The following is a 23,266-nucleotide window of genomic DNA, read 5'->3' as shown; positions in this document are numbered from 1 at the left end:
GTGTTGGGTTTTCCGGTACCTGGATGAGCATAGTAAATTGCTTTCGTAGAGCCACATAGCATATTGAGGATGCAGGCTGAAACCTAGGGATCCACCTCTACCACGGCGTTGATGGCCTTACCACGTGGTTTCAACTCTTTTCGCATTACATGGCCAGGCATGATGTTTGCTCAGAAAAACAAAGTCGCGCTGGGCCCGCTGTTGCTCGCTCAGGATTGCTCAACCATGGCGTACTTCTATCCTCATCCATCAGAGACAGATGATCGATCGGCCCATGGTAAAAAATCTTCATTGTTTTGGACCAAATGGTCCAACTTTCGAACCGAACGACCGAAAAGGCTGATCTTAGGTCCTCAGTGGGGTTGAAACGGTTCCATCAAACTTTTCGTCTGCCTCCCAATATTATTGGTCACATTGAATGGGTTGGTTGTGTCCGATTTGGATTTTGAATCTGAGCCTTGACTCCGCCAACTCCGCTCGAGAACATTGTGCACCATCGAGACGAATAGAGCTGCATGCTCGAGGCTGCCAAAATGTAAAACGCGAAAGAAAATGCTCTTCCGGTTCGATGGCGTAATCAGGCTGAAGCCCCTGTGACAAGTCGCGACGCCAAGGATTGTAAAGACCCTCGCAGTTGTCGTACGCTTCATACACGCTTCGCAACTGATGGTCTCTTGGACCCTTTTGAAGTCCGTAAAATCACACTCCTTACCTATCAGTGGTGATACAGCCTAGTGGGTGAGTGTTGCAGAATGAGTCGGCTTATCACGAGCGATAGGTTACCACCAGTTCGACATGAACACAAAACAAAACCAATTCACACTTTCCTGCGCCTCCTGTAACATAGTCCTTCTAGAGCCCACCGCGATTGGGTGCACGCAAATTTCTGCGTACGAACCTCTCTGCGGCGCTTAGTGCAGCGTATTATTCGACGACTCAACCAGCATGCAGCAAACTTTTGTTCTCCCAACGACTATCGCCCACACCATTACGCCCTACCGCCCCGCCACTCTACCGCCCTACCGCCCTACCGTCTTAACGCCCTAGTGATTTAGCGAGGATATAAGCAAAAAGCGTGGCCCCGCACTACCAAAGCCAATTCACGGTCCTCTACTTTTCCTTTCCGTTTCTCAGATCACTGTACAAAGCAATAGCACTCTTAAGATGATGGAATTGAGTCTCGCTTCCTCGGTAGTAGGCTTGATGCACTTGATAACGGAGATGGTGGATATAGGTAGGTTTCGTGGATCCCGTGGATGCTACTTCTAATGCATGTTCTACAGCAATAGAATATGAAATGAAGAGCACTCTACGAAAAGAAGTCCAAAACTCGAATATTGATGTCGTCCAGCGCTATCTTAACCTCGGTTGGATTGGAGTGTATCAACTGTTTGGTCAACTCAGTGGCAATTTGAATAAGGATTTCTTAATGGGTCTCTGGTAGGACTTTCACACATTCCTTCGTGGACTACTTCACCTCCTTAAATTAGGAGAGATTGTCGTGTTGCGGGAGAAGATTCTGTACCTCATTCTTCTGTATTTTCCATTCTCTGGGTTCCCCAACAGGCTTCGACCTCCATGCACAACAATGCCTTGGACGATCTGGCCCGCTCTGGTGGTGCTGTGGGGTGTTTGTTGGATGTTCTATGACGAGCCTAAGTGGAATTGGGGAGACCAAGGCGACCTTCCGACAACCAGTAACACAACTGAACTATTCGAGGGCATTGAACCCGCCGATCCATTTCAAGGTGATTCTCCCTCTTCCTTTTTATCCAATCTCGATGACGTTAGCCGCGTTATGTCTACATGGAGTGATGTTCATTTCGCCCCACCAAACCCCGAACAGCGACTACAACTATACGTACCTGAGCTCGCTACCAATTGTGCTATGGCGACAACCCCGGGCTCCGTACTGACTTCGTCGGTAGTGAACCCTACTGACGCTGTCAACCCATCAATCACCAACCACGGAGATTTTAGTGAGATCGTTGTCGCTCCTGGATTCGCTCGAGCCACTAGCACAATTCAACAAGTCACGGAAAATGAAAGGCTACAAACAGCAGATTCTGGACAGTTTTTACCCATCAACACACTCATTGTCCATGGACAGGCTCGAGATGAGCAGAATGTACGCTCTCGAAACTCCAAGCATGGCCAAACTGAAAAATACTTCTGCAGCTTTTCAGACTGCAGCCGTTCTCAACCGGGTTCAGGCTTCTACCGCAAAGATCACCTGAACCAACATCTTCGTGGACTGCACAAACAGAATTTGGTTCCCAGACCGCGTGTAGAATCGGGGGCTGCATCAAACGCTTGCAAGGCCACCGCCACGAATGAAACCACAGGAGCTATTGTACAATCTAAGAAGCGCAAGAGCGAAAGCGAAGAGGAATTCGGGCCACCACGGCAGAGTCGAGCTCTTCGAGGAGTTCGCAGAAGAGCGGAGATTGCGCCTATCAGCGGAGCAAGAAAATCAGCGATTGCGTCGGAAAATGGAGAATTATGAAGAGCGTATGCAAAAATATGAGGAAAGGTTGGACAGGATGATGACTCTTATTGAGGAGCACAAAGGGATGGGAAAGACGTAAATTCAGAGTGCTTCTCGGCAACCTACATATGACACCCTTATGTCATTTTTTCGGCGTAGCTTATCTTTTTGAAAATACTGTCTTGTACTTCTAATGGCTTTTCAGCTTACGACAGGTGGAAGCTTCGCGCACGGGCCGGCTAAGCCTCTTATTGCAGGCTAGTCCGGCGTCAGCTGCTTGCCTGGGATTCATGCGGCAGGGCCTTTGTTGGGTAATTCCCACCCTTTTCGAAGTAGATGTGGTAGAAAGGCACAAAGATTAGGGTCGGCTAGGAGGTGGCTTTCGCAATCTTGATAACCAAAGCTTTCACAGCCTCGAACATTCGTGGTCGCCTGCCTCGAATCTAGAGAATATGACGGACCGTGACCCCACAGCCGCCACCGAACGCGGTGTGTCTCATAGAAAACAACAATCAGATGTTCGTCCTCGCATGGTGTCGAGTCTGATTGAATCTCGTCTTCTCTAGGAAGAGATGGTGATAGCATGGTTACTACCGCCGGGGAGCTGCTCCATACTGTCAAACAATCAGTGTGTGTACATTGATTGTTGTTGAGTGGTCTGCCTGGTCCTGCCAGATTGCTAGTATATATACACATTTGATTGACCCATCTCTTGTTTCTACCCCTATATACTGAATAGGAATGATAACCACTTTCCCATAACGGGTTACTGGCTACTGTTCAACACGTACAATTAAGTGATGAACTTAGCCCTCTCTGATTGGGAAGTGTAAAAAAATGGAGCCTGGATCAAAGCTGGAGGAGATTGGCTTCACAAGCCTAAGTAGAGGGAAGGCCAGGCTTTTACAACACAGTAGAGAATCACGACCTCGGCCCTCATTCTGCCGATTGGGATATCTTTATAGCTCTCGAAGGGGCGGAGAAGACGGCACATCCGATACCGCCTCGTCATCTATATTAGGAGTTCTAACTGCAGGGTCGGCCTTGGGGGAAAAATTAGCCAAAATGGCTACGTTTTCTGACCGGAGCATGTTAGCAACTAGTCACGCGGAGAGACAAATTAAGGGCTAAATTAAGGGCAAGTCCCAAAGCGAGCTCGGAAGAAAGGTGACCAGCTCCCCACTGTCTTGCTATACTTGATGATTCTCTTGTCAAGCTCATACTCTATTACCTCGTCACACCTTTGCCGTAGTTGACGATTCTCTTGTCAAGCTCATACTCCATTACTTCACCACGCCTTTGCCGTACTTGATGATTCTCTTGTCAAGCTCGTACTTCCTTATCTCATCACGCCTTTGCCATACTTGGTGATTCTCTTGTCAAGCTCATACTCCCTTACCTCACCACGCCTTCTCCTTTTCTACCCGTTTCTTCTTACTCCGCGACGTCTGCCCCGTCCCTCTCACCGCACTCCTGGAGGGTAAATGCAAGGATATAATATCCCAAGCATCTCATATGAGACTCGGACTTCGTGTCGAACGGCCCAAATTCGTTCATTTTGAGAAACGGGTTAGAGTCCGACCCGTTGGATTGTCTCACCTTGGCTTTCAAATTTCCTGACACATAAGCGACGTAGCTCTTATCGAATGTCGCAAACGTCAAGAAAATTTGGTGCCTGTCCTGGGATACGAGGAGGCGCCTAACTGGAAAGTTAGCATCTGAGTGCCTTTGAATGAATTATGGGCACTAACGTGAAGTTTGCAGAGGTTTGCGTGGATGAGTTATCCGGATAGCTGCTAATCCAAGCAGCCATCTGGGCAGATTCTTGCATTCGGATATCCACCTGGTGATGGCACCGGACGCATGGCTTCACCTCCAGGATGGCCAGCACTCGACCGTCAGATTGGCGACGAAGAAGTCCGTCAACTCGAGCTTCATATCCCTCGTCCTTTTTATCACCCAGCTCAAATGCCTTTCTCTCAATATTCCAGCTAGCATTTTCGACATGGCGTATTGTGAGCGCTTCTAAAAAGTCAACCAATGCGCTGTTCACAGTTTGTTCGTCATTGGTAGGAGGGTATTCGCGCCTCCTGTCTTTTGTGATCGGAGAGATAGACTCTGGTATGTCTGTCCTGGTCGTACTAGGGGGGCGAATCATCGTCGAGAAGAGAGGGGGATTTGAGTCCGGTCAATGGCGTCTTGGGGGAATCCTGTGTGTTTGCCTGGCTTCGAGTCTTCCGATTCAGAGTACTGTATAGCTCTCGTGCCCTCTTAAGGAACCCTCGAGTCCTTATTGGAGATCGCATCCAAACCTTTGGTGTCATATCTGGATTTTTAAGGTTCCCGTTTACCTTCAACTGACGGTGTCGGGTCAACCAAAAAGCATTGTTAGCAACAAACAGAGTGTGGAGATTGTTCTTAGGCACCTGAAAGGAATCCAGATAGACCCTCCAGTCAATCCAAGACGCAAGAAGTTGTCTGGCTCTTGTGTAGTATTCGTCCCTAAGCCAAATGCCTCGCGTTGTGTCTTTTGCAAGGATCTCTGCCTTGTGTTCGATCCATATAACCCTTAAGTGTAGAAATTGGGTATAAGTGACATTTGACCCCGACTGAAACTTGCCAAAGTCGAAAATAAACCTTCCGACTTTCTCGGATGTGGCACACCGATTCCACTGTGCAGGGTTACTCGGTAGGTCTTCTTCCTTGGAGATTTTATCCTTCCGATATGGGTCTCCTAAGTGATTGGAGCCTGTTGAAGATACTGTTGGACCGGGTGCTGAGGTAGTAGCATCGTAGGAAGAATCGTCGGGAAGGCCGGCCAGATCAGTGACAGGGGTAACAGTTCTTTCTGGTTCATTCCTGGGTGCTGGGGTAATGGCATCGTCAGAAGAATCGTCGGGAGGGCCAGCCGGGCCGGCGACAGGAGTAACAGGTCTTTCTGGTTCATTCATCTTTGTCGTTTGAGTCCTGTCACGCTATGAGCCGCGCTACATGCATATAAAGACTGGAATTGCTGTACGAAGAGAGGGCTAACTAGGTTGCCTCGAGAGTGCAGAATAAAAGGAGGTTCAACTGCCAAGACACATGGTCACGTGCTGCGCGCGTGACCACCGACGAGCGGAAATGTGACAATACTCCCCCTCAAAATGGTTGTTTGGTCCTCCAGACCTCCAGCAATGGTACATTCTTTTTCCCCAGGGATACACATACAGATCCAGGTATCTTTTCTGATACCTTCCTTCAGGTTCCACAATTTCCACGGGAGGAGGCCACTCGGAGTACTCGCCAGCGAACAATTCACACCGGTTTACTGATGCGTCTCAAATGAACCCATGTGCAGCCTTCCCGGTTGGCTTCTGTTGACGGCTTGATTGGAGTTCCCAGACTGGCCATCCGTTTGGGGGGAAACGCGGTCGACATTATTGGCTTGATTCCCAATCCCTCACACAAGTGTTTCCAGAACACGGCAGTGAATTGAGAACCACGGTCGGACACCACACTCTCCAGAATACCGTGTTGGACAATCACATCTCGATAGAAAATTCTCGCGACCGAGACAGCACTGGTAGTCTGGCCTGGGATAACTTTGGACGATTCTTCTACCGCGCAATCTAATGTCGAATGGTCGTATTCGTCTATGCATGACGCTTTCAAGGAAGAAAGTTGTTTGTCTCGCCCTGGTGGAGGACGTCCTGCATCAATAAAGCGTACTTGATTCAGGACATTTAGTTTTCCGAATCTCCTTCACAATCAGAGCCACCTTGATCTCCGGAAGATATAGTAACATCAGAACCAGATTCGTCCGTTCTTTCGTCTGAAAGCGACATGGTCGAGTCGAGCATACGATTCATTGATTGGACATGAGCGTCCTTCCACTTCCTGTAGTCACATTCTGGTTTATTCGGACGACATCCTTTCTTTCTACATGCATAGCAACGGTCTTCCTTCGTAATTGCTTCTTGAGCTGTGGCGTGAGTTTGGGTAGGCCCTTTATTGAAGAAGGGAGAGGAGATTTTGGCTGTTGACAATAGCGATTCCTTTTCTGAAGAAGAAGCGTTGGGCTTAGATTCCAACTTCGAGTGTGAGTCATCGTCACGACGTAGGTTCTTATTTCGAATAGTGCGCTCCATGTCTCGGCACTTTTCAACAAGACGCGTAAATGGCTTGACTTCAATCCCATTGTTTATTCGTCGGGATAGACGGGAATTGATCTTCCTATTCGATTCATTCATCATCGTTTTGTCAGTCATGTCTAATCGATTCGCGAATCTCTTGAATTTGGAAATGAACGCGCGTCGAAGTCTTCGTTTTCCTCCTTGCTTGGGTTGATCAAATTCCACCTGAGCTATCTTCTCTCGATCATGTTCTTCGAAGTTTTAGTCCAGGGCTTTCCACATTTCTTTGACAGTGGAGAATGCGAGACGAGCGGGGGCAAAAGCGGGCAACTCAGCTCGGACTGCCTGAAAAACATCCCCTTTCAGACGAGAAGCGATGTACTCAATGGCAGTTCTTTCGCCATGAACGGAGAAATACTCTTACTCCGCATTCATCTTGGACAACATCTCGGCTTTCCATTGATCATACTTGATAGGGTCGGCGACTTCGGTACGTATATGGAGCGGCGGTAGCATTGTTGGCTTCCGTATGATGAGTGTGTCGAGTGGGAGATCTCCATCGGTATTCAGGCTCCCGTCTCTGAGTCACGAGGTATGTGTTCTCGAGTGTGTCCGGACTCTCGGCGCCCCTTTGGGGGTGACTGACGGGTTCAACCGACCATCCTGGGTGGAGATTTTCATAGTAGTACCTGGTTGACGGTCATCAAACTGGGCGGGATGATTGTCCAGCTTCCTTTTCGAGAGCACTAATCTCTTGTTTGAGTTGCGAGATGGTCTTGTCTCGTCGGGCGACCTTCGCGGCCCATGTATTCACCGCTTGGAATACTCTTCGCCTGTCATCACGGAGCCTGTTCATATCATTCGTTGGTTGGCAATGGTAGTTGACTGTTCTTGAATTTTCAGGCGAAGCTCGTCAGCGTCTTCTTGAGGGACACCGTCATTGAGGAGTTCGATATCAGTTTGAAGGTCCAGGATATCTATCTTTGCGTTTCTGTATTTGGTTCTGAGGGTATCAACATCTTCTTTCAAATGGATCCAACGATTGACTAATCGATTGATTAGTATGAACGAGAATGTCGGGTGTTCTGTAGTAAACGCGACCATTCGCTCGCGTCGAGAAAGCGGTAGCTAGTCTCAGAGTTAAGGCATAGATTCTTCGCTTTATTCGGAATAACAAAAAGCCGCCCAGTTTCTCATCCAATTTGTGCTTAACCAGGAACTTGAGATCGAAGCCATTCTCAAACATTGAAGCCTTGAGTGCGTGCGGATTCTCCTGAAACGGAGGAGGGGTTTGTGGAGTTGCAGCTCTGGTAACACGCGATGAACCGTCTCGTCGTGAGGCATTTCCGGCACCGGTACGTTCGGTCGGCGAGCCCAGCGGAGTGATTCCCGGTTCAAGGAGAAACGTGTCAAAGTTTCTAGCCATCACTGGTGTTCCCATAGTGGTATGCGTTCGTCACGAAGGTGGTGAGTGTCGATCAATGGAGTCCGTCTCAATGGTAGTAATTGGACCATTTGCGGATATGTCCCGACTGACCGTCACTGTAGACTGAGTACTGGGTTGCGAACGGTAGCTTGGGTTAAGAAGTGAATCGCTCAACGGACGATTTAGGGGACCCATGCTCTATGATCTAGCACGAGTTGATCTCAAGCTGTATCGTGGGGCGCCCATATCGCCAGAGGTGTCCGGCGCTTTCATTTTTTGATCTGTCACGATGAAGGCACGTGCATGGACCGGTCCCAATCTCTTGAAGGTGTTTTGAGGAGCGGTGGGAGGTTCGTTGTCCCAAGGCTTCATTTCTATCTGCTGCCTAGGGCTTCCAGCGCGGCGCGTTTGATTCTCGTGAAGGTCAATCGACGTGTTGGTAGGGGGAGTTTCGATTGAATCCCATACTAGTTGGGGTTTCCAAACGGGTGCTGAGGTCTGGTCGGGACTTGGGGGGGCGCGTCTACTGAGAGCCGGGTTTTCCGATCACTCTGAAGACACAGAAACAAACAAGATGAGAGCTGGGTTTTCTGATCACTCTAAAAACGCATGGATAAGTTGGTATAGCAAAATATCACACCATGAGCCGCGCTGCATGCATACAAAAGACTGAAATTGCTGTACGAAGAGAGGACTTCCAGGCTGCCTCGAAGCCCGCAGAATAAAAAGGGGTTCAACTACCAAGACACTTAGACACGTGCCAAGCACGTGACCGTCTGCGGGCGGAAATATTGACAGAATCGTATCGTGTACGCTCTCTGCACACCCGTGTCGGCTTTCCTTCCCTTACCTAACCCATGCCCCACTACACTATGTACTGGGTACTGGTGGCTGATGCGGCGGACCTTTTTACATCAGCGCCAAGACCCCTCGAGGATGCTACAAACATTACGTAAGAGATCCAGTATTTTTTGCGTCATGCAAAAATCCACTCAATTACAACTTTTCGGCCTTTAAATCGCTCCACAGAACGGTGGTAGAAATTAGTGCTACTCTGACGTAGTGATCCGCTCTACGATAAGGTCCGTCGCAACCTTCAGCCAGCGAAACGCAACTCTTCCAAAACTCAATTTACCCGACGACAATAGCAGAAAATGTCGAATAGGGTGCAACTTAAGATGTATTGAACGATCTGTTCTCTATCTACTTGTTGCATTCCTGACGTCTCCTTTATAGACGTGTGAATATCTCGTCGTCGCACAGAGTAACCATCAGGAATACCATTGTTTATGAAAGCCTTCTACCAGTGTTTCGGTAGTAGAGCCCTGTGTATGGTAACTCCCTTGTCCGATAGGAAACTTTAGTAACAATTGAAGAATTCGATCAAGAGAGCCACATAGTATATATGGCAGAAATTACAGGACAATAAAAATGCTCGTTGAGATTTTGGCGATTCAAAGAGTAACAACAGGTGGCAGCCAAGCCTCTACTCACGTGACACGCCCACGCGATTGCTTCTCCCAAATGCGACGCTCTACCAATTAAATTTCACGCCAAGTAGCAAAAGCGTTGCCCAAAACAATTTACGCCAAACAAACATTGACCTACGTCTGATCAGACAAATGAATCTCTCCCCATCCGCAACAATGAAGAACCGTTCACGCTGGCTGAAGCATCCAATCGACTCCTCACTTGCCAAAGTCGGCGGTAAGCGCAAATCCGTGATCATGGACAAAGACTCTCCCTTCAACCACGTCCTCAAAGTGTACCAGGAGACGCGCCGTCCACGAGGATCCTATCTTAGCGCGAAGTATCTCGACGCTCTTAATATCCGAGTGTTTGAGATGGATCTCGAAACTGGGAAGCCAGAAGACCCTGGACTGCAGTTTGGCACACCGTATCCAAGCCAAGAAGTCGACAAGCTCTTTGAGGAGGTATCGGACGACTTTGGGGGATTAGATCAGGGGGACTTGTTCTGTACAGGGTGTGGAATTGCAACTACCATTAAGAACAGTTTCGATGAGATGGGGCTATTTGGTTTAGGGGTTGAGCCAAAACCTATTGGTGCATACTACGCTCGAGAGTGAGTGTTGTAATGTCTTCCGAGTCTGACCAAAATTATCCATACTTACACACTTGGCTTCAAATAGGAAGAAGAGATATTCGACAGTTGAGGATCGACTCGGATTCTACGGCAGTTCGCGCGATAAGGAGCCTGACTTTCATACCAGGTTGATTTTCGAAGCATACGACAAGCGCATTCCACATCGAGGATGTATTCTGCTTGACGGGGCCGTTTCGGACGAGCGGTTTTTGCGACGGAGTGAAGTGTACTGTGCTGCTCTTTTGATCGGTGATAAGCTGCGCTGGACCAAAAAACCTCATGAACGCCATTTCCCTGTAGGTATCTATTTTGATGGCCGAATTGATGCTAATTAATGCTCGACAGGTCTTCATTTACTCTGTCTCTGGATCCCAAGGTCGTATAATCCAAGCACATTACGAGCATCCACATTTTATCGTCCGGAAAACGAAACACTTTCTGTTCGAGGAAGGGTCGGCTAGTGGCTACAAAATGATGGTGCGATGGATGTTGAACAATCCAACGGGCGATATCGAGACACCTCGCAAATCGACCAAGGACCGCGTTCTCAATCTTGTCAAGACGCTCAAGCCCTCCGTTCACTAGTGATAATTAATCACAGAAGTCAGCCAATCAGAGAGCCATACGGGCGTCCACGGGAGAGGGTTATTGTTCATATTTTAACAATCGCCATAATGACAGATTGTCGAGAGTTATCGCAGACTCGAAGGCAAAGCGAACAAGGGTGATTTTGACAAAAGCAATTTTTGCGAGAAGGACGTGAGGCGGCTGTCTGGCTGTCTGTAGTTAGAAGAGAATCACTCATGTGCTTTAGAGAACAGAACTACTCGCCGGAGAGGGGAATGACGAAGCTTTTCCTGCAGACAAACCGACCCCAAACAACCCACGACAACTCCTCAATCCTTTGAAGACGTGATTATCTGGAAAATCAACTACAATAATAAGAGATGAATCCAACGCAGCCTTTAGAGATTTGTTCCGGAATACCGCTACGCCAAATGACACTTATTTGCCCAGGACGACAGTGGCACACACGACCTTACTGTAGGGTGCGTTTTACGGTATGAAATTACCAGCGCTGAGCTAACTCGCATCGTTTAGATGCATTCGATTGAGCACATATTGATCTGGACTCTCCATAGTCAAAACAGACCTTGGTATACAAGGCGATGCACCCGAACCTTTCCTCCGAATGTTGCAACGGTTGGTATGGATGATCGATCACGAACCTGATACGGAGGAAGATCAAAGAATCTGGATTCAAAGAGGTAGATTATTTCGATAACGGGTCGGTCAACGGCGGAAAGAGCATTTGAGCAAACTTGAGGCTGGGCAGCGAGAACCATCTGCCTTGAAAGGCGAGAAAGTGGAACGTCTATGTCTCGAGAATCAAGCGCTTCTTGCGGAAAATGAAAGCCTGAGGGCAGTTTGTGACTCCTACGCAATATCTCCAGAGCCATCGATCAGTCCTGCAGAAGTCAGAGGCTCACCGGGCTCCCTGACGAATGGGCCACCGCAAGCATACTTGGAAGTAACCGCCGGCGCCGCTGTGGCCCTGGTACAGACGCCGACACATGACCCCGGCAATCTGGTGACGGCGATGCTAAACTCATTCAATACTCAGGCGCATCTAGCTACATTACAAATGCTAGCACCCTTACTCCCGAGTGTTCTCAAGCCTACTCTTGTACAGCTTTCAACACCGCACAATGCATACATCTACATGATTTCTTCATCAGCTTTTCGTGACCGCCTGGTCGCAGCAGGACAGGCCACGCAAGTGAATTTTTGTTGAACAAGGGGCTATAATGTATAGGCTGCACTATTGAAACGCTGGTGGGAGGCTACCATAGACGACGACGTTGCTGGCGGTTACTCTGCGCGACGACGAGGTATTCGCACGTCTATAAAGAAACCCTCAGCATCTCGACAAGTAGACAGAGAACAGAGCACTCCTTCCCCTCAAGTTGCACGAGAAGTTTGACAAATTTTAATGGAGACGAGATCGCTCTAATTTCTAGCAAAAACAGCGAAGCGAACATCATGCCGAGCTACGATTGATGTCGCGGCGATACATCAAGCAACTAAGTGCATGGCAGGATTGATATGACCAATGCTGCCACTGCGGATAGACATTCTCTACCGCTATGTAGCACCTAACCAAAATTCAACCCCTTGACCCTCCACGGTACCCTACAACATTAGGACAAACATGCCAATTCAGCAAGCTGGTATTCTTCGAATCGCTTGCAAGGAACATGTTGCCATCATGCCTCCTCAAAGCGCGATTAGTCGGTGTTATATGGACTGGCTCGCTGTCATTTAGATCTAGCTCCCGTGCCTTCATATCATTACAATTCCACCCCGAGGCGTTTTATCCTCGTTGGAGCGCTGACTGGCGATCAAGATTAAGGTCCCCCCGACAGTCCCATATTTACAGGGTGGCAAGTCAATCCACCATTTCAACCGATTGATTGCTATTGAACAGCAGTATTGAACAAATGCTAGCCAATCATTTGTGATAGACTAGGATATTTTGCAACGCTCGCTCAATAGGCTGTATCACTTTTAACAGGCAACAATGGTGACGTACGCTCGTTGGGTAGATATATAGATGGGCTCTATCTTACACTCATTAGGAGAGCCAGAGCACTCTTTCAATTCAAGAAGTTTGACAAATATAAACTCTACAAGGAGGCGGTCCACATATACGCAAACAAAAAATTATTAAGAAAATAAAAGGCCCCCTCCTATTGTCCATCTCTGACGAACTCATTGATGGGGCGCCGCAGCCAGTGAAAGCTTCAGCCACACAAGTTTAACTGCAGAAGAGTTTGAATCAGTGACCTCCCAACGGTGTAAACAAGACGACATCATCAACAATCACTGGCTGGAGCATTACGTTTACCCATCTAGGGCACCTAGACTCAATGGAGCTAGGCCGGACAACCCTCTTACCTACACCTATGATCAAACACTAGTGTAGGCCCCTCAATTCTATCGGTTCGACTGCAAGCCGAGTATTTTACCACTCGGTTACGTCCTTGATAGGTCAACCACGATTTGGTGTCAATTTTGAAGCAGTTTTTGGCGGAATAAAATATAAACCTGAATTTTTTATTTTTTATTTTTTTTTTTTAAAATTTTGGAATCGCCTGGTTAGGGCCTGGCGTTGTGTGGCGACGCCAAGAACGACGTGCTAGCCAATAATGTAAGCCTATAGCTTGGCGTTATCACGTGGCACTCCCCTTGCCGCACTGTCATCGGATCCAATCCGTGGACCATGTGGCCGGGGGGCACCCTACTCGATAGATGTCGATATTCTGGATTTCGACGTGATCCACGCATCGGATCCAGTCTGTGGACCAAGTGGGCTGGTGGTGGAACCCTATTCGATATCGAGGTGGCCCATGGATCAGATCCGATGAGTCGTGGTATTTCAGTCCGTGGACCAGAACCGATCTCCCGTACCCTGCGCGTCCGCGATATTGGCCAATCACGAAGGATATGGCTTCAACGGTGGACGTGCATTTCGGAATCAACCGGTCCTTCTTAATTCTCTTGGCAATTCCACTCAATCGAAGTCTGGTTGAAGTTGGTGGATTAATTTGCCACTCTGCATATCGCCGGTCAACCGGTACATATGGTGGACAACGTACGTTGACTGCGAACGCTATTCAAATTGCCCACAGTTCCCACATGGAGGGTTTATTTAGTCGTTAGTATCATCATCTAGCTGCGAGATATCCTGAAATGACAGGATGTAACTTTATCGGCCGAAAGGAAAACCGTGGTAAAACAAGAGTCTTCGCACTTATGACTTATGCGACGAAAAGCTACATCTTGGGTTTTATTTTGACTAAGCTGACAGGAGGCAGCCTCAGGAGGCGAAGTGCATTTCCCCCCATAAATTCTTCAAGAGTACTCTCGTCTTTGACAAGGTATTCGTTGACCCTGTCAATGTATACATTCTTATGCTTCCACGCAACTGCCACGGTTTCTGCAGCCCAGGGGTATCCAATATGGCCCATGATAATCTTCCGATCAGGAAATTGAAGGGCAATAGTGTCGATGTCGGCCAACCTCACTAGGACAAGCGGGCGCCGTGTGGCCAACTTGTGTAAAAAATGGAATGTCGAGCTCGATGCAATTAACGTAGAGTGGCCAGCAGTGAGAGTCAGTCGGAGGGAGGTTCCACAGCCAAGGAACAACTCTCAAACCCACGAAGCCCGCCTCATCTGTCAGGGCAATGACCTCGTCGGGCGTACGCTTGCGGTCAGCAATCTCAGGGTCTGAATGGCTGTACGCGAAAAGTCGAGCAACTTCTGGGATGGCGGCACCTAACTTGAAAGCATATCAGTACGCAACTGTGCCCGACGTTCTTAAAGACTTCTTACCCTGGGATGGTTGGCCCAAACATCGACGATGGGATACCGAAAGTTTTTTGGCAGCCATTTTTTTTGTTTCTTGTCGGCCGTCTCATCAAAGGCTAGATGCGGTGACCGGAGGTATGTCATATACTTTAAAAACATCCTGCGAGATGGGTGAGGAGGCACTGTACAACAAGATCTCGGACGGAGCTCGGTGAAGTGGAGTTGATTCTGGGCATGATTGGAAACTCGGTCTCACGGTCCGCACTGAGCGCTCCGAGCCTCAGCTGTCGAGTCGAAGGCATGGACAATGATTTTGTATATTAAATGCTGCTGGTTGAACGGGATGGGGCCGCGCTTTATTCATCTCGTCGGGCCTTCAGGTAGCCCTCTTTAAGGGCAACCTCAGGCATAGTACAAAAGTTCAAACAACATGGAAAAAGCCGTGTATTACGACCTGACCGTTTACGGCGACCTGCTGAAGGTCGCATCGGGAGGCATAGCGATTGGCAGCCTCGTCGGAAGTAAGGCTGGGAAAGGACCTGGCGGTTCAGCTGGGTCAAAGGGAGTTGGCAGGGCCAGTAGAGTCCGTCTCATTATACATACCAGCGACAGCCTACGAGAACAGGACGTAATCTACTTCGTCTTTATCGCCGGCCTTCCAGCCTAGCAATAGTATCGCTCCAGTTTATCGACACGCTTTGTACCGTGTTCCCTTTACCTACTTTGATCTTACTTCCACTTGTCAGGAAATCCAGTGACTCGTGACACGTACCAGTGGAGCGATTCAAGACACCGTGCATAGTTTTTCCACACAACGTGGATTTTTGAGAGCCTGCCAGAGTAGAGAAACAGTCCGATCTCTTGGGAAGCTTCATTCGGACGGAGAGACCATCTCTGGAGATAAAATCATACAATTGCATTATACCCGTCTCGCCCTTTGAAGTATTTAATCTACTCATTCTTTCCCCCCTCAATTGGCTTGTTCACCACGCTGCCCACAATTCTGTCTTTTTTGAAATTCTTTCTAACAACTCCGTCTTTTTCCAGCGGTCCAACGACATATCTACGGCTCCAATCGATCTTGGTCCACGGTCGGTGATGCAGAGGCAAGGTTAGTGACTTCTGGAGTCTACCGTTTGGGTGAAAGTGAGTCCCCTACTTCTCTCAGTCAATCTGGCAGAATTCCCTGGGTTCTCGAGGACAGGCTGTGATCGTTCGATCCTTTAGTGGTCGATATTGAACTCTATTTACAACCTGGCTTGACTTTCCGGTTCCAAGCCATAATAGTGTTGAAACTTCTCCAAACACTCTGGATTGACGATGGTGGAGCTGATTTTCTTCGGCATCTGTCCGGTCGAAATAACGTCTCGCACAAGAGTTTCCACCTTCTTTCCATTAGAAGTCATTGGGATCTGTGTTACCTCGACTACAAATCGAGGAACATGTCTCGCACTCAAGCGTTGGCGAATAGTATCTTTGAGTTGCTGGCTCAGTGCAGTTGTGAAACGGTTACCATCTCGCATGACAACAAACAGGAAGACGGACTCATCGGAGTCGATGTCTTTTCTTTTCCGCCCTACACATAGCGTGGACGAAATAAAGCTGCTAAATGGTGCGGCTTCGGTGATTGAGTAAATCTCTGCAGACCCATATCTTATGCCTTGAGGATTGAGAACTCCATCGCTATTAAGGATGTTAGCAACGTGGTTTGCAATTTTTTTCCCGCCAGAAAAAAAAAAAAAAAAAGCATCCCTACCTTCTCCCATGCACTACCCAGCCTCTTGTTACCGGATTCACACTTGCAAAGTCATGCTGTGCCCAGACGGGAAAGGGTAAATCGAAATAAGAGCTTCGATATTTTTCTTTGTTTGAATCACCCCACATAAAGACAGGCATCGATGGAAATGGTTTTCGACAGACAAATTCTCCAGCTGTACCAGTCGATTTTAGTGAGGCGCCACTCGCGGGATCAACAATGTCCACGTCGTGTCCCAGGATAGGCATCTGGATTTCACCGGGATAAAGCGGCCCTGCTGGATCAGTTCCACACCACGATGTGACAAGGTCAGTGCCTCCAGTTACGCTTGTCAAATGTACACAGGGAGGGAACACTTGGTAGAACCAATGGTATTGGTCTGCGGCTAGATGAGAGCCTCCAGTCTGGACCATCCGCAACCGGGAGAGATTAAACTCCGTTTTCGGTTTACAACCAGTAGATTCAAGCTCTTTTAGATACTTCGGTGAGGTACCCCAATACGCCACCTTATGGCGTTCCACGATCTCCAGCATTCTTTGAGGCTGTGGCCAAGTAGGCGACCCATCATACAATATGAGAGTCGTCCCCATAGAAAGATGACCGATCATTATGTTCCAGAGAACCCATGAGGTACTCGAGTACTGGAAAACGATTTCTCCTGGCTTCAGGGAATTATGAAGCATTCCAATCTTCTTGTGCTGAATAATTACTCCATGGCTGTGGACAAGGCATTTAGGGGGTCCGGACGTTCCACTGGAGTACAGTATGTATAGAGGCGTGGTGAAAGGAAGTCGTACATATTCCAGAGCGTCAGAGCATCGCGATCTTTTCAGAAATTGCTCTAGGGAGGGCTGCGAGACTTCGGATGAACCAGTAGGAATCAAAAATATTTCTGGAGCAGGCTTGAGGACGACAAGAAGGTGTGAAATTTTGTCCTGGTTAGAGCTTTGACGGCCTTTGTAAACACAATGGCTGTCGACGAATAAAATTGACGGGCGTACTTGCTGGAGCCTTGAGATACATCCCTTGAAGCAGTTAGTTCGACACCCATCAGGAGGGACAAGGATATACATCAAGTCCAAGATCTGCTGCTATAGATGTGAAAATAGCACCAATGCTGGCTGCTCCCAAGAAGAGCGCAACGGACCAAACTGAAGTGGACACGAGCGCAGCAACCCGATCGCCTTGTTGGATTCCACTTCTCAGCAGAGCGCTTCTAACTTTGCGGACATTTTCGCAAAGTGTGGACCATGTCCACTTCTCACCATCTAAATTTTGACCTTCTCTCAAACCAATCAAAGCCGTGCTTTGACCATCGACTAAAGGTTGCGTGAGGACGTTCTCCGCATAGTTAAGGGTGACATTTTCAAAGAAGGGTGGGATCTCCGAGATTGGCACTTGGGGATTATACGCTCGGTCAAGGCCGGGGGGGAGAGCAGGTATCAGGCCAACATACGTCCAGAGATCAATCCAAAATGCTTGCGGATCGGTGACGCTCCATGTGTGTAATTCGTGAGAATTGCTGAGACGGAGATTGAATTTCTTATTGATATGTTCTCTGTACACATTCATCGGTATCTTTCCTTCACTCTCTTGCGGTTGCCAAGCAGGCTTCGGTAGAAAAGTATGAGTTTTGCCACGTAGTTCAGAGCATGCTGAAGAGTTCGTAGAGATTGCCGTCATTGTGCAGAGAGGGAGAGAGTGGGAACTGGCCGCAATTTGACCCAAAAGACGCGTGATATACAATTTTCCGCTTCCTAGTTAGGCTTCAAAACCCAACAGGTCTCCAAATTTGTACCAACTTTCGTTGATTTAGATATTCTTGGGACCTCTATCCGGAAAGACGCGAGGAGCAATTCGGCCCCACCAAAATGTATGGCACCGGCGTCGTCGGCCAACAGCGGCGATGAACGGCGTCGGCGTTTGAACAAAATTTGATGGCGCTCCTCAAGTCCACCTTCTGATATAATTTCTAAATACTTCGCATAGCAGGCGAAGACTACATGATCCTACCCATCGAAAAGTAGTTGACTTTAACATCGTACTCCATGGACTCCAACTGCACCTTGCGCAGTTCGATGGTCGACAAGGGGTTTGTGCTGTCACTACCACGACTGGAGAATCCCTTTACCTCCGACAATTCGTACCAGCGTATCGTCAAGGCGTATCTCCCGCCTGGTGTTTTTGAAATTGTCAAACCTCGTCTGACTCGATTTGCGGAGGAAGCGGTATCCGATGAAATCAATGAATGGATCTCCAACGCCGAAAAACAGCAACCGTACGTAAAGACGAGCGATGTCTGGGGCAAACGGTTCCCGTACGATCGTTTGATCACAAGCCATGGATGGAAGGAATTAGGTAGATGGGGTGCTAAGAATGGGTACATCCTTGAATTATTTTGGCATTGCTCCCTATGGAATCCTTAGAGAGGCTCACAGAATTACTTGACAACAGGGTCATATCACTGGGGTATGAGGACGAGTTCCAAGAATACCGAAGGATTGTGCAGCACGCTTTGTAAGTTAGGACGGTTGTATGGTAAAAGTCTACTCACACAATCGATAGTAATTATACATATTCAGCATCCTCGGCTGTGTTCTCGTGTCCTGTCTCGATGACAAGTGGTGCCGCACGGCTTGTGGCCAAACAGCTACCCTCTGTGCCCCCAAACCACCCCTTTCACGAAGTTTATCGACTCCTCATAAGTCGCCAGAACAATTGGATATCAAGCCAGTGGATGACCGAGAGACCAGGTGGTAGCGACCTCCAGAACTCCGAAACAGTAGCCATCTACGCTCCTTTGCCTCAAAAGACTGGCCCTCATGGAACGATTGAGGAAGGTGACTACCTTGTCTCTGGCTTCAAGTTTTTCTCGTCTGCCACGGACTGCAATATGGCTCTTATATTGGCGAAAACTGACTCAGGGCAACTAAGCCTGTTTGTTGCACCAGTTCGGAAGACTTTGATCATCGATGGCAGGCAACAGCAGGTCACAAATGGGATCCGAATCCATCGACTAAAAAATAAAATGGGAACCAAGGAGCTTCCTACGGCTGAAATTGAGCTTCACAATGTGAGAGCCTGGCTAATCGGTCCCCTTGACCGTGGAATTGCTACTATTGCACTGCTTTTGAATGTTACCAGGACTCACAACTTCATCACTGCATTGTCATGCTGGCGACGTGGAATGGCCATCGCCAAATCGTTTGCTAAGGCGAGGACTACAATCAACCAGCCTCTATGGATGTTTCCTATGCATCTTCATCTGCTGGCAAATATGGAAGTCAAACATCGAGGAGCTCTTCAATTGGCATTCTTCACCACTGCAGTGCTCAGCTTTGCTGATTATGGATTCCCTCCTGATAATGTCCGAAGAAACCGTTATGTTCCACTTCCAGCTCCAGGCAAGCAGACCGAGGTTGTTTTGCGCACGCTGACGGCAACCGCAAAAGCTGTGATATGTAAAACAGCAACTCTATCACTACAAGAATGCCAGGAAGCCATGGGAGGAGTCGGCTATATGGACGAAGCAGACGAGCCTGAGACGAATATTAGTCGACTGATGCGAGACACAGCCGCCAACATGACCTGGGAAGGTACAACAAATGTCTTAAGCAGCGAGGTAGTGCGACATCTCATGAATAACGATATGAATCACTTAGAAATTTTCGGCGACTGGCTTAAAAGGGCAATTGCAACAGTGCAGGAAAGACGTCTCAAAGAGACATTGGATCGTGCTTGGACCGAATTCCGCCGCATCATGATGAGCAAACGTCACGACTTATCATCGGCACTTGGGGTCGGTCGCCAACTCATGTTCTCACTGGCCTGGATTGTGGCGGGGGTTCTTCTCGTCCTTGATGCAGAAAGAGATAACAACCACATTGCCATGGAGATTGCAAAGAGATGGGTTCTGGAGGGTGAAGGGGGCATAGGCGAGTTTCACCTCCGCAATGTCGTCCGGGCTTCCGAGCCACGAGCACTCATCAGCGATAAGGAAAAAAGAAATTGGGATTGTCGATTGGTCTGGGGCATGGACTTACCAGAAAATGCTTCTGTTGGATACCGGATCGTGGCTGGCGGCCCAAAATTGTGATCTCACCCAGTGAGAAGAAAGGAGCATGCACGACGGGTTATCAAATGTTTTTGATTCCTGGCTAGAAAGAGGATGAAGTCAGCTGCGTTCTTGAATGACAGTGGTTTCTTATCAATCCTCTCGTGAGATCTCATTGTTGACAAGCCTTTCGCGCTCAGTGTGTCGCTTCACCTTATAGTATGTTGTGGTTTTGACGGTCATGTCCCGGTCTCGTTGAATTGACAAAGCATAAATATGAGCTCACAGAGAGCTAAACACCCAAACATACATGAAAATGATATACAAGATGTGTCGCGACGAGCCTCTCATACGGGTAAACTTTTCCGTCAACCCCCGAAATCTGCCTCCAGTGTTGCCGGATAGACGGCTTAAACTGTTTTGCTGCAAACATTTTCAACCTCTACAACGCTGTTTGATGTGTGACCACTGCCTTTTAACTCTTGGCTCCTTGCTGCTTCCTGGCGATTGAGCTCACGAAGTCTTTCCGTGTTTGATGCAGATGAGACGCTGTGTTTGGAATCTTCTAGACTGCGCAGAGGCAATGCGTGGCCTGTCCTTTCTTTGCGGCGTTGGGCTTCGCGTTTTTAACAGGAAATGGATAGTGCTGTATGCTAGTATGCTGATGACTAGCAGTCCGACCGTGGCTGAGAAGCCGGCAACATAATCAGGCGCGTCTCGATTCGGGTACATCTATTCAATCAGTCAACCCAACAAGAATAACGGTGAAGCTGGTTGTAATTACCTGAGGAGCAATAATACTGGTAATGGACAAAGCCGCTACGGTGGTGGACGTCCCTACTGCCTGTTCTGTGGCTCCGTATAAAGTCGAGCTGCGATATGACAACATCACTGGCTGTGCCAGAAGAAGCAATTGTCTGGGGAATGCCATTCCATATAGCGACAAGTTGCTTAATGACCTTGTCTTAGGATGTGATCCGGCATAGGTCCACACCGTGTAACAAGGAATTGATGCCATGACGGGAATGATGAAGTGCCACATCCGCTCCCTTGTCCAATCGGAGTGCAATGGGAAAGTCCAATACAATGGGACTGCCACTAAATTTACGATGGCGCTGTAGAGGTTGGCCTCCAGAACCGAGAATTTCATCAACTAAGACCAGTCATCATAGTGTCATCAACTTCATTGAGTACCACTGACGGAGAATAGAATAGCGGGAAGGAACGTAGCCTGCGCTACGTCGGCAATTCCAATACAAATATAACTGAGGAAGAACGCATACGTCGAGGGGCGTACCATAATACTAAGTAGCTTGATGTTAGTTACCATTCCTTCTCCAATGACAAATATGTGAGGGACGTAGAGTCCTACCGGATGAAGGCCTTCGTGTCCCACGTAACAACTGTCTTCCGGGTGCTTCCTCGTCCGAATCTGTTAATGGCAATGTGTCGTTCTCTTTGTAGTTAGAAAGCCTGGAGAAGCCCAGAAGTACCAAGGCACCTTACCTCGCTCAGTCAAGCCCTTCGAATCTTCGGGGAAGGTGAAGAGAAGACAGTATATTGGAATGCAGAGAACAATCGGTATTGCACCCTCGGTGATGAAAACCCATTGCCATGATTTGAGACCTAGATGGCCATTCAGCTGGATAGGAATAGTAGTGGGCAAAACAACAATGCAATTTTGTCGTAGCTCATGTGGTCGACTCCAACAGCCAGAAATCCCGAGACAGCTTAGGCCATAGAATTGGAACTGTAAAACACACCAATTCGATGAGCTCTCTCATGTGGCTCGTACTGCAGCAGGATTGGTTATGAAAACCTGTCGAGACAGTGGGTCAAGAGAAACCACGAACCCAGAAAGAAAAGTACATGATTCCACACGGCCAGACACCAGATTCTGGAATGCCCAGAAAGAACCTCGCCGCAAATACCCCCGAAGCATTTTTGCAGGCTGCCGTAGACATGACAATGGTCCCCCCTTTTACACGAATTATTCCCTATATTGACGCACAATCCCTGGATTACTCACACAGAAGCATGCATAGTGGGAAATATATTTTGGCAGATACTCTTTTCATAAACAGAGATGACGGGATGAGCATGAAAGTCAATTGTGAAATAGGCGATTGAAACGGCCTACAACAAGATTAGCCGGCCCGTCAAATTTACATCATTTGACCTACCCAGTTGAAGTCAGTCCCTTTAAGGTCCAAACTTTCTTCAAGAGAATCTGGTCTACCCTCTTGGAGTATTTTCACATTAGCAAGGTTCGAGCGGTCCAGGTACGCAAGGACGTAGATAATGCCTCGGCAAGAGTTAGCAACTAGATGGCAGCCGTGTATATTCTTTTGTGGTGTAAAGTCGTTGCGAAAGCTCCAACCACCAATGTACATTCATTCTCTTTCTAGATCACGTCGAGATTGTGCAAAAGGTCCCATCTTTTCGGCATAAGGTTCCGTGCGGAAGAAGTAACGGATGGAAACTCAAGTAGGTGGTTAATATAGTCTCTCATCTTGAGCGTTTCCAGCCTGAAATGGGAACTTGCATCACGGAATTTTCGGCGCATTTCGACAATGGCAAGTCGAGAACTGTCCCAAGGATCATTTAGGGAAACATTGAGCTGCCCTTTGTGGACCAGTCCTTTGATTCGTAGCAGGGGTCAGCCCGGTAGACTCGTAATGGAAGTAATGAATTTTCCAATTATGTGAGTCTTAAGCTGCCCTCTTTCAGTGGACAGTGATGTTCAAGAGATGATACCTCTGTTCTGAACAGATCAAGAGCTACTATGACGATCGCACCATGAGCTGGAGGACTGATATTATCAATATTGGAATTATGTAAACATCGCCGAGTTTCTCCGGTGCCCCATTCATTCAATTAGACTCCCGCCGGGGGCGGGGTAAGAGGGGGCAGGGTGAGTTGACTCTGCGAACCTCCCCCATGTTGAAAA

General features: G+C 48.2%; 8 protein-coding genes across 8 annotated transcripts; 3 read left to right on the top strand and 5 right to left on the bottom strand.

The window, feature by feature from the left end:
• Window positions 1–1,588: 1,588 nt before the first annotated feature.
• On the top strand, window positions 1,589–2,506 carry Z518_05620 (uncharacterized protein; the record flags this gene model as incomplete). Its single annotated transcript, XM_013416432.1, has 1 exon — window positions 1,589–2,506. The coding sequence occupies one exon, from the start codon at window positions 1,589–1,591 to the stop codon at window positions 2,504–2,506; it is 918 nt and encodes a 305-aa protein (XP_013271886.1).
• Window positions 2,507–3,922: 1,416 nt separating this feature from the next.
• Window positions 3,923–5,439, bottom strand: Z518_05619 (uncharacterized protein; the record flags this gene model as incomplete). The annotated part of the gene is made up of 3 exons (XM_013416431.1): window positions 3,923–4,187; window positions 4,240–4,615; window positions 4,851–5,439. 3 exons carry the CDS (start codon window positions 5,437–5,439, stop codon window positions 3,923–3,925), a joined length of 1,230 nt encoding a protein of 409 aa, XP_013271885.1.
• Window positions 5,440–7,455: 2,016 nt separating this feature from the next.
• On the bottom strand, window positions 7,456–8,044 carry Z518_05618 (uncharacterized protein; the record flags this gene model as incomplete). Its single annotated transcript, XM_013416430.1, has 2 exons — window positions 7,456–7,649; window positions 7,705–8,044. The coding sequence occupies 2 exons, from the start codon at window positions 8,042–8,044 to the stop codon at window positions 7,456–7,458; spliced, it is 534 nt and encodes a 177-aa protein (XP_013271884.1).
• A 1,631-nt stretch (window positions 8,045–9,675) lies between these two features.
• Z518_05617 (uncharacterized protein) lies at window positions 9,676–10,718 on the top strand (the record flags this gene model as incomplete). Its single annotated transcript, XM_013416429.1, has 3 exons — window positions 9,676–10,112; window positions 10,180–10,429; window positions 10,479–10,718. The coding sequence occupies 3 exons, from the start codon at window positions 9,676–9,678 to the stop codon at window positions 10,716–10,718; spliced, it is 927 nt and encodes a 308-aa protein (XP_013271883.1).
• A 3,251-nt stretch (window positions 10,719–13,969) lies between these two features.
• On the bottom strand, window positions 13,970–14,164 carry Z518_05616 (uncharacterized protein; the record flags this gene model as incomplete). The annotated part of the gene is made up of 1 exon (XM_013416428.1): window positions 13,970–14,164. The coding sequence occupies one exon, from the start codon at window positions 14,162–14,164 to the stop codon at window positions 13,970–13,972; it is 195 nt and encodes a 64-aa protein (XP_013271882.1).
• A 13-nt stretch (window positions 14,165–14,177) lies between these two features.
• Z518_05615 (uncharacterized protein) lies at window positions 14,178–14,588 on the bottom strand (the record flags this gene model as incomplete). Its single annotated transcript, XM_013416427.1, has 2 exons — window positions 14,178–14,473; window positions 14,531–14,588. 2 exons carry the CDS (start codon window positions 14,586–14,588, stop codon window positions 14,178–14,180), a joined length of 354 nt encoding a protein of 117 aa, XP_013271881.1.
• Window positions 14,589–15,753: 1,165 nt separating this feature from the next.
• Window positions 15,754–17,945, bottom strand: Z518_05614 (acetoacetate-CoA ligase; the record flags this gene model as incomplete). The annotated part of the gene is made up of 3 exons (XM_013416426.1): window positions 15,754–16,189; window positions 16,263–17,287; window positions 17,334–17,945. The coding sequence occupies 3 exons, from the start codon at window positions 17,943–17,945 to the stop codon at window positions 15,754–15,756; spliced, it is 2,073 nt and encodes a 690-aa protein (XP_013271880.1).
• Window positions 17,946–18,310: 365 nt separating this feature from the next.
• On the top strand, window positions 18,311–20,358 carry Z518_05613 (uncharacterized protein; the record flags this gene model as incomplete). Its single annotated transcript, XM_013416425.1, has 3 exons — window positions 18,311–18,642; window positions 18,717–18,779; window positions 18,828–20,358. The coding sequence occupies 3 exons, from the start codon at window positions 18,311–18,313 to the stop codon at window positions 20,356–20,358; spliced, it is 1,926 nt and encodes a 641-aa protein (XP_013271879.1).
• Window positions 20,359–23,266: the final 2,908 nt, after the last annotated feature.

This window comes from Rhinocladiella mackenziei, assembly GCF_000835555.1.
Source record: "Rhinocladiella mackenziei CBS 650.93 unplaced genomic scaffold supercont1.4, whole genome shotgun sequence".
Taxonomy (NCBI): domain Eukaryota; kingdom Fungi; phylum Ascomycota; class Eurotiomycetes; order Chaetothyriales; family Herpotrichiellaceae; genus Rhinocladiella; species Rhinocladiella mackenziei.
This window is presented reverse-complemented; position numbering and strand designations above follow the sequence as displayed.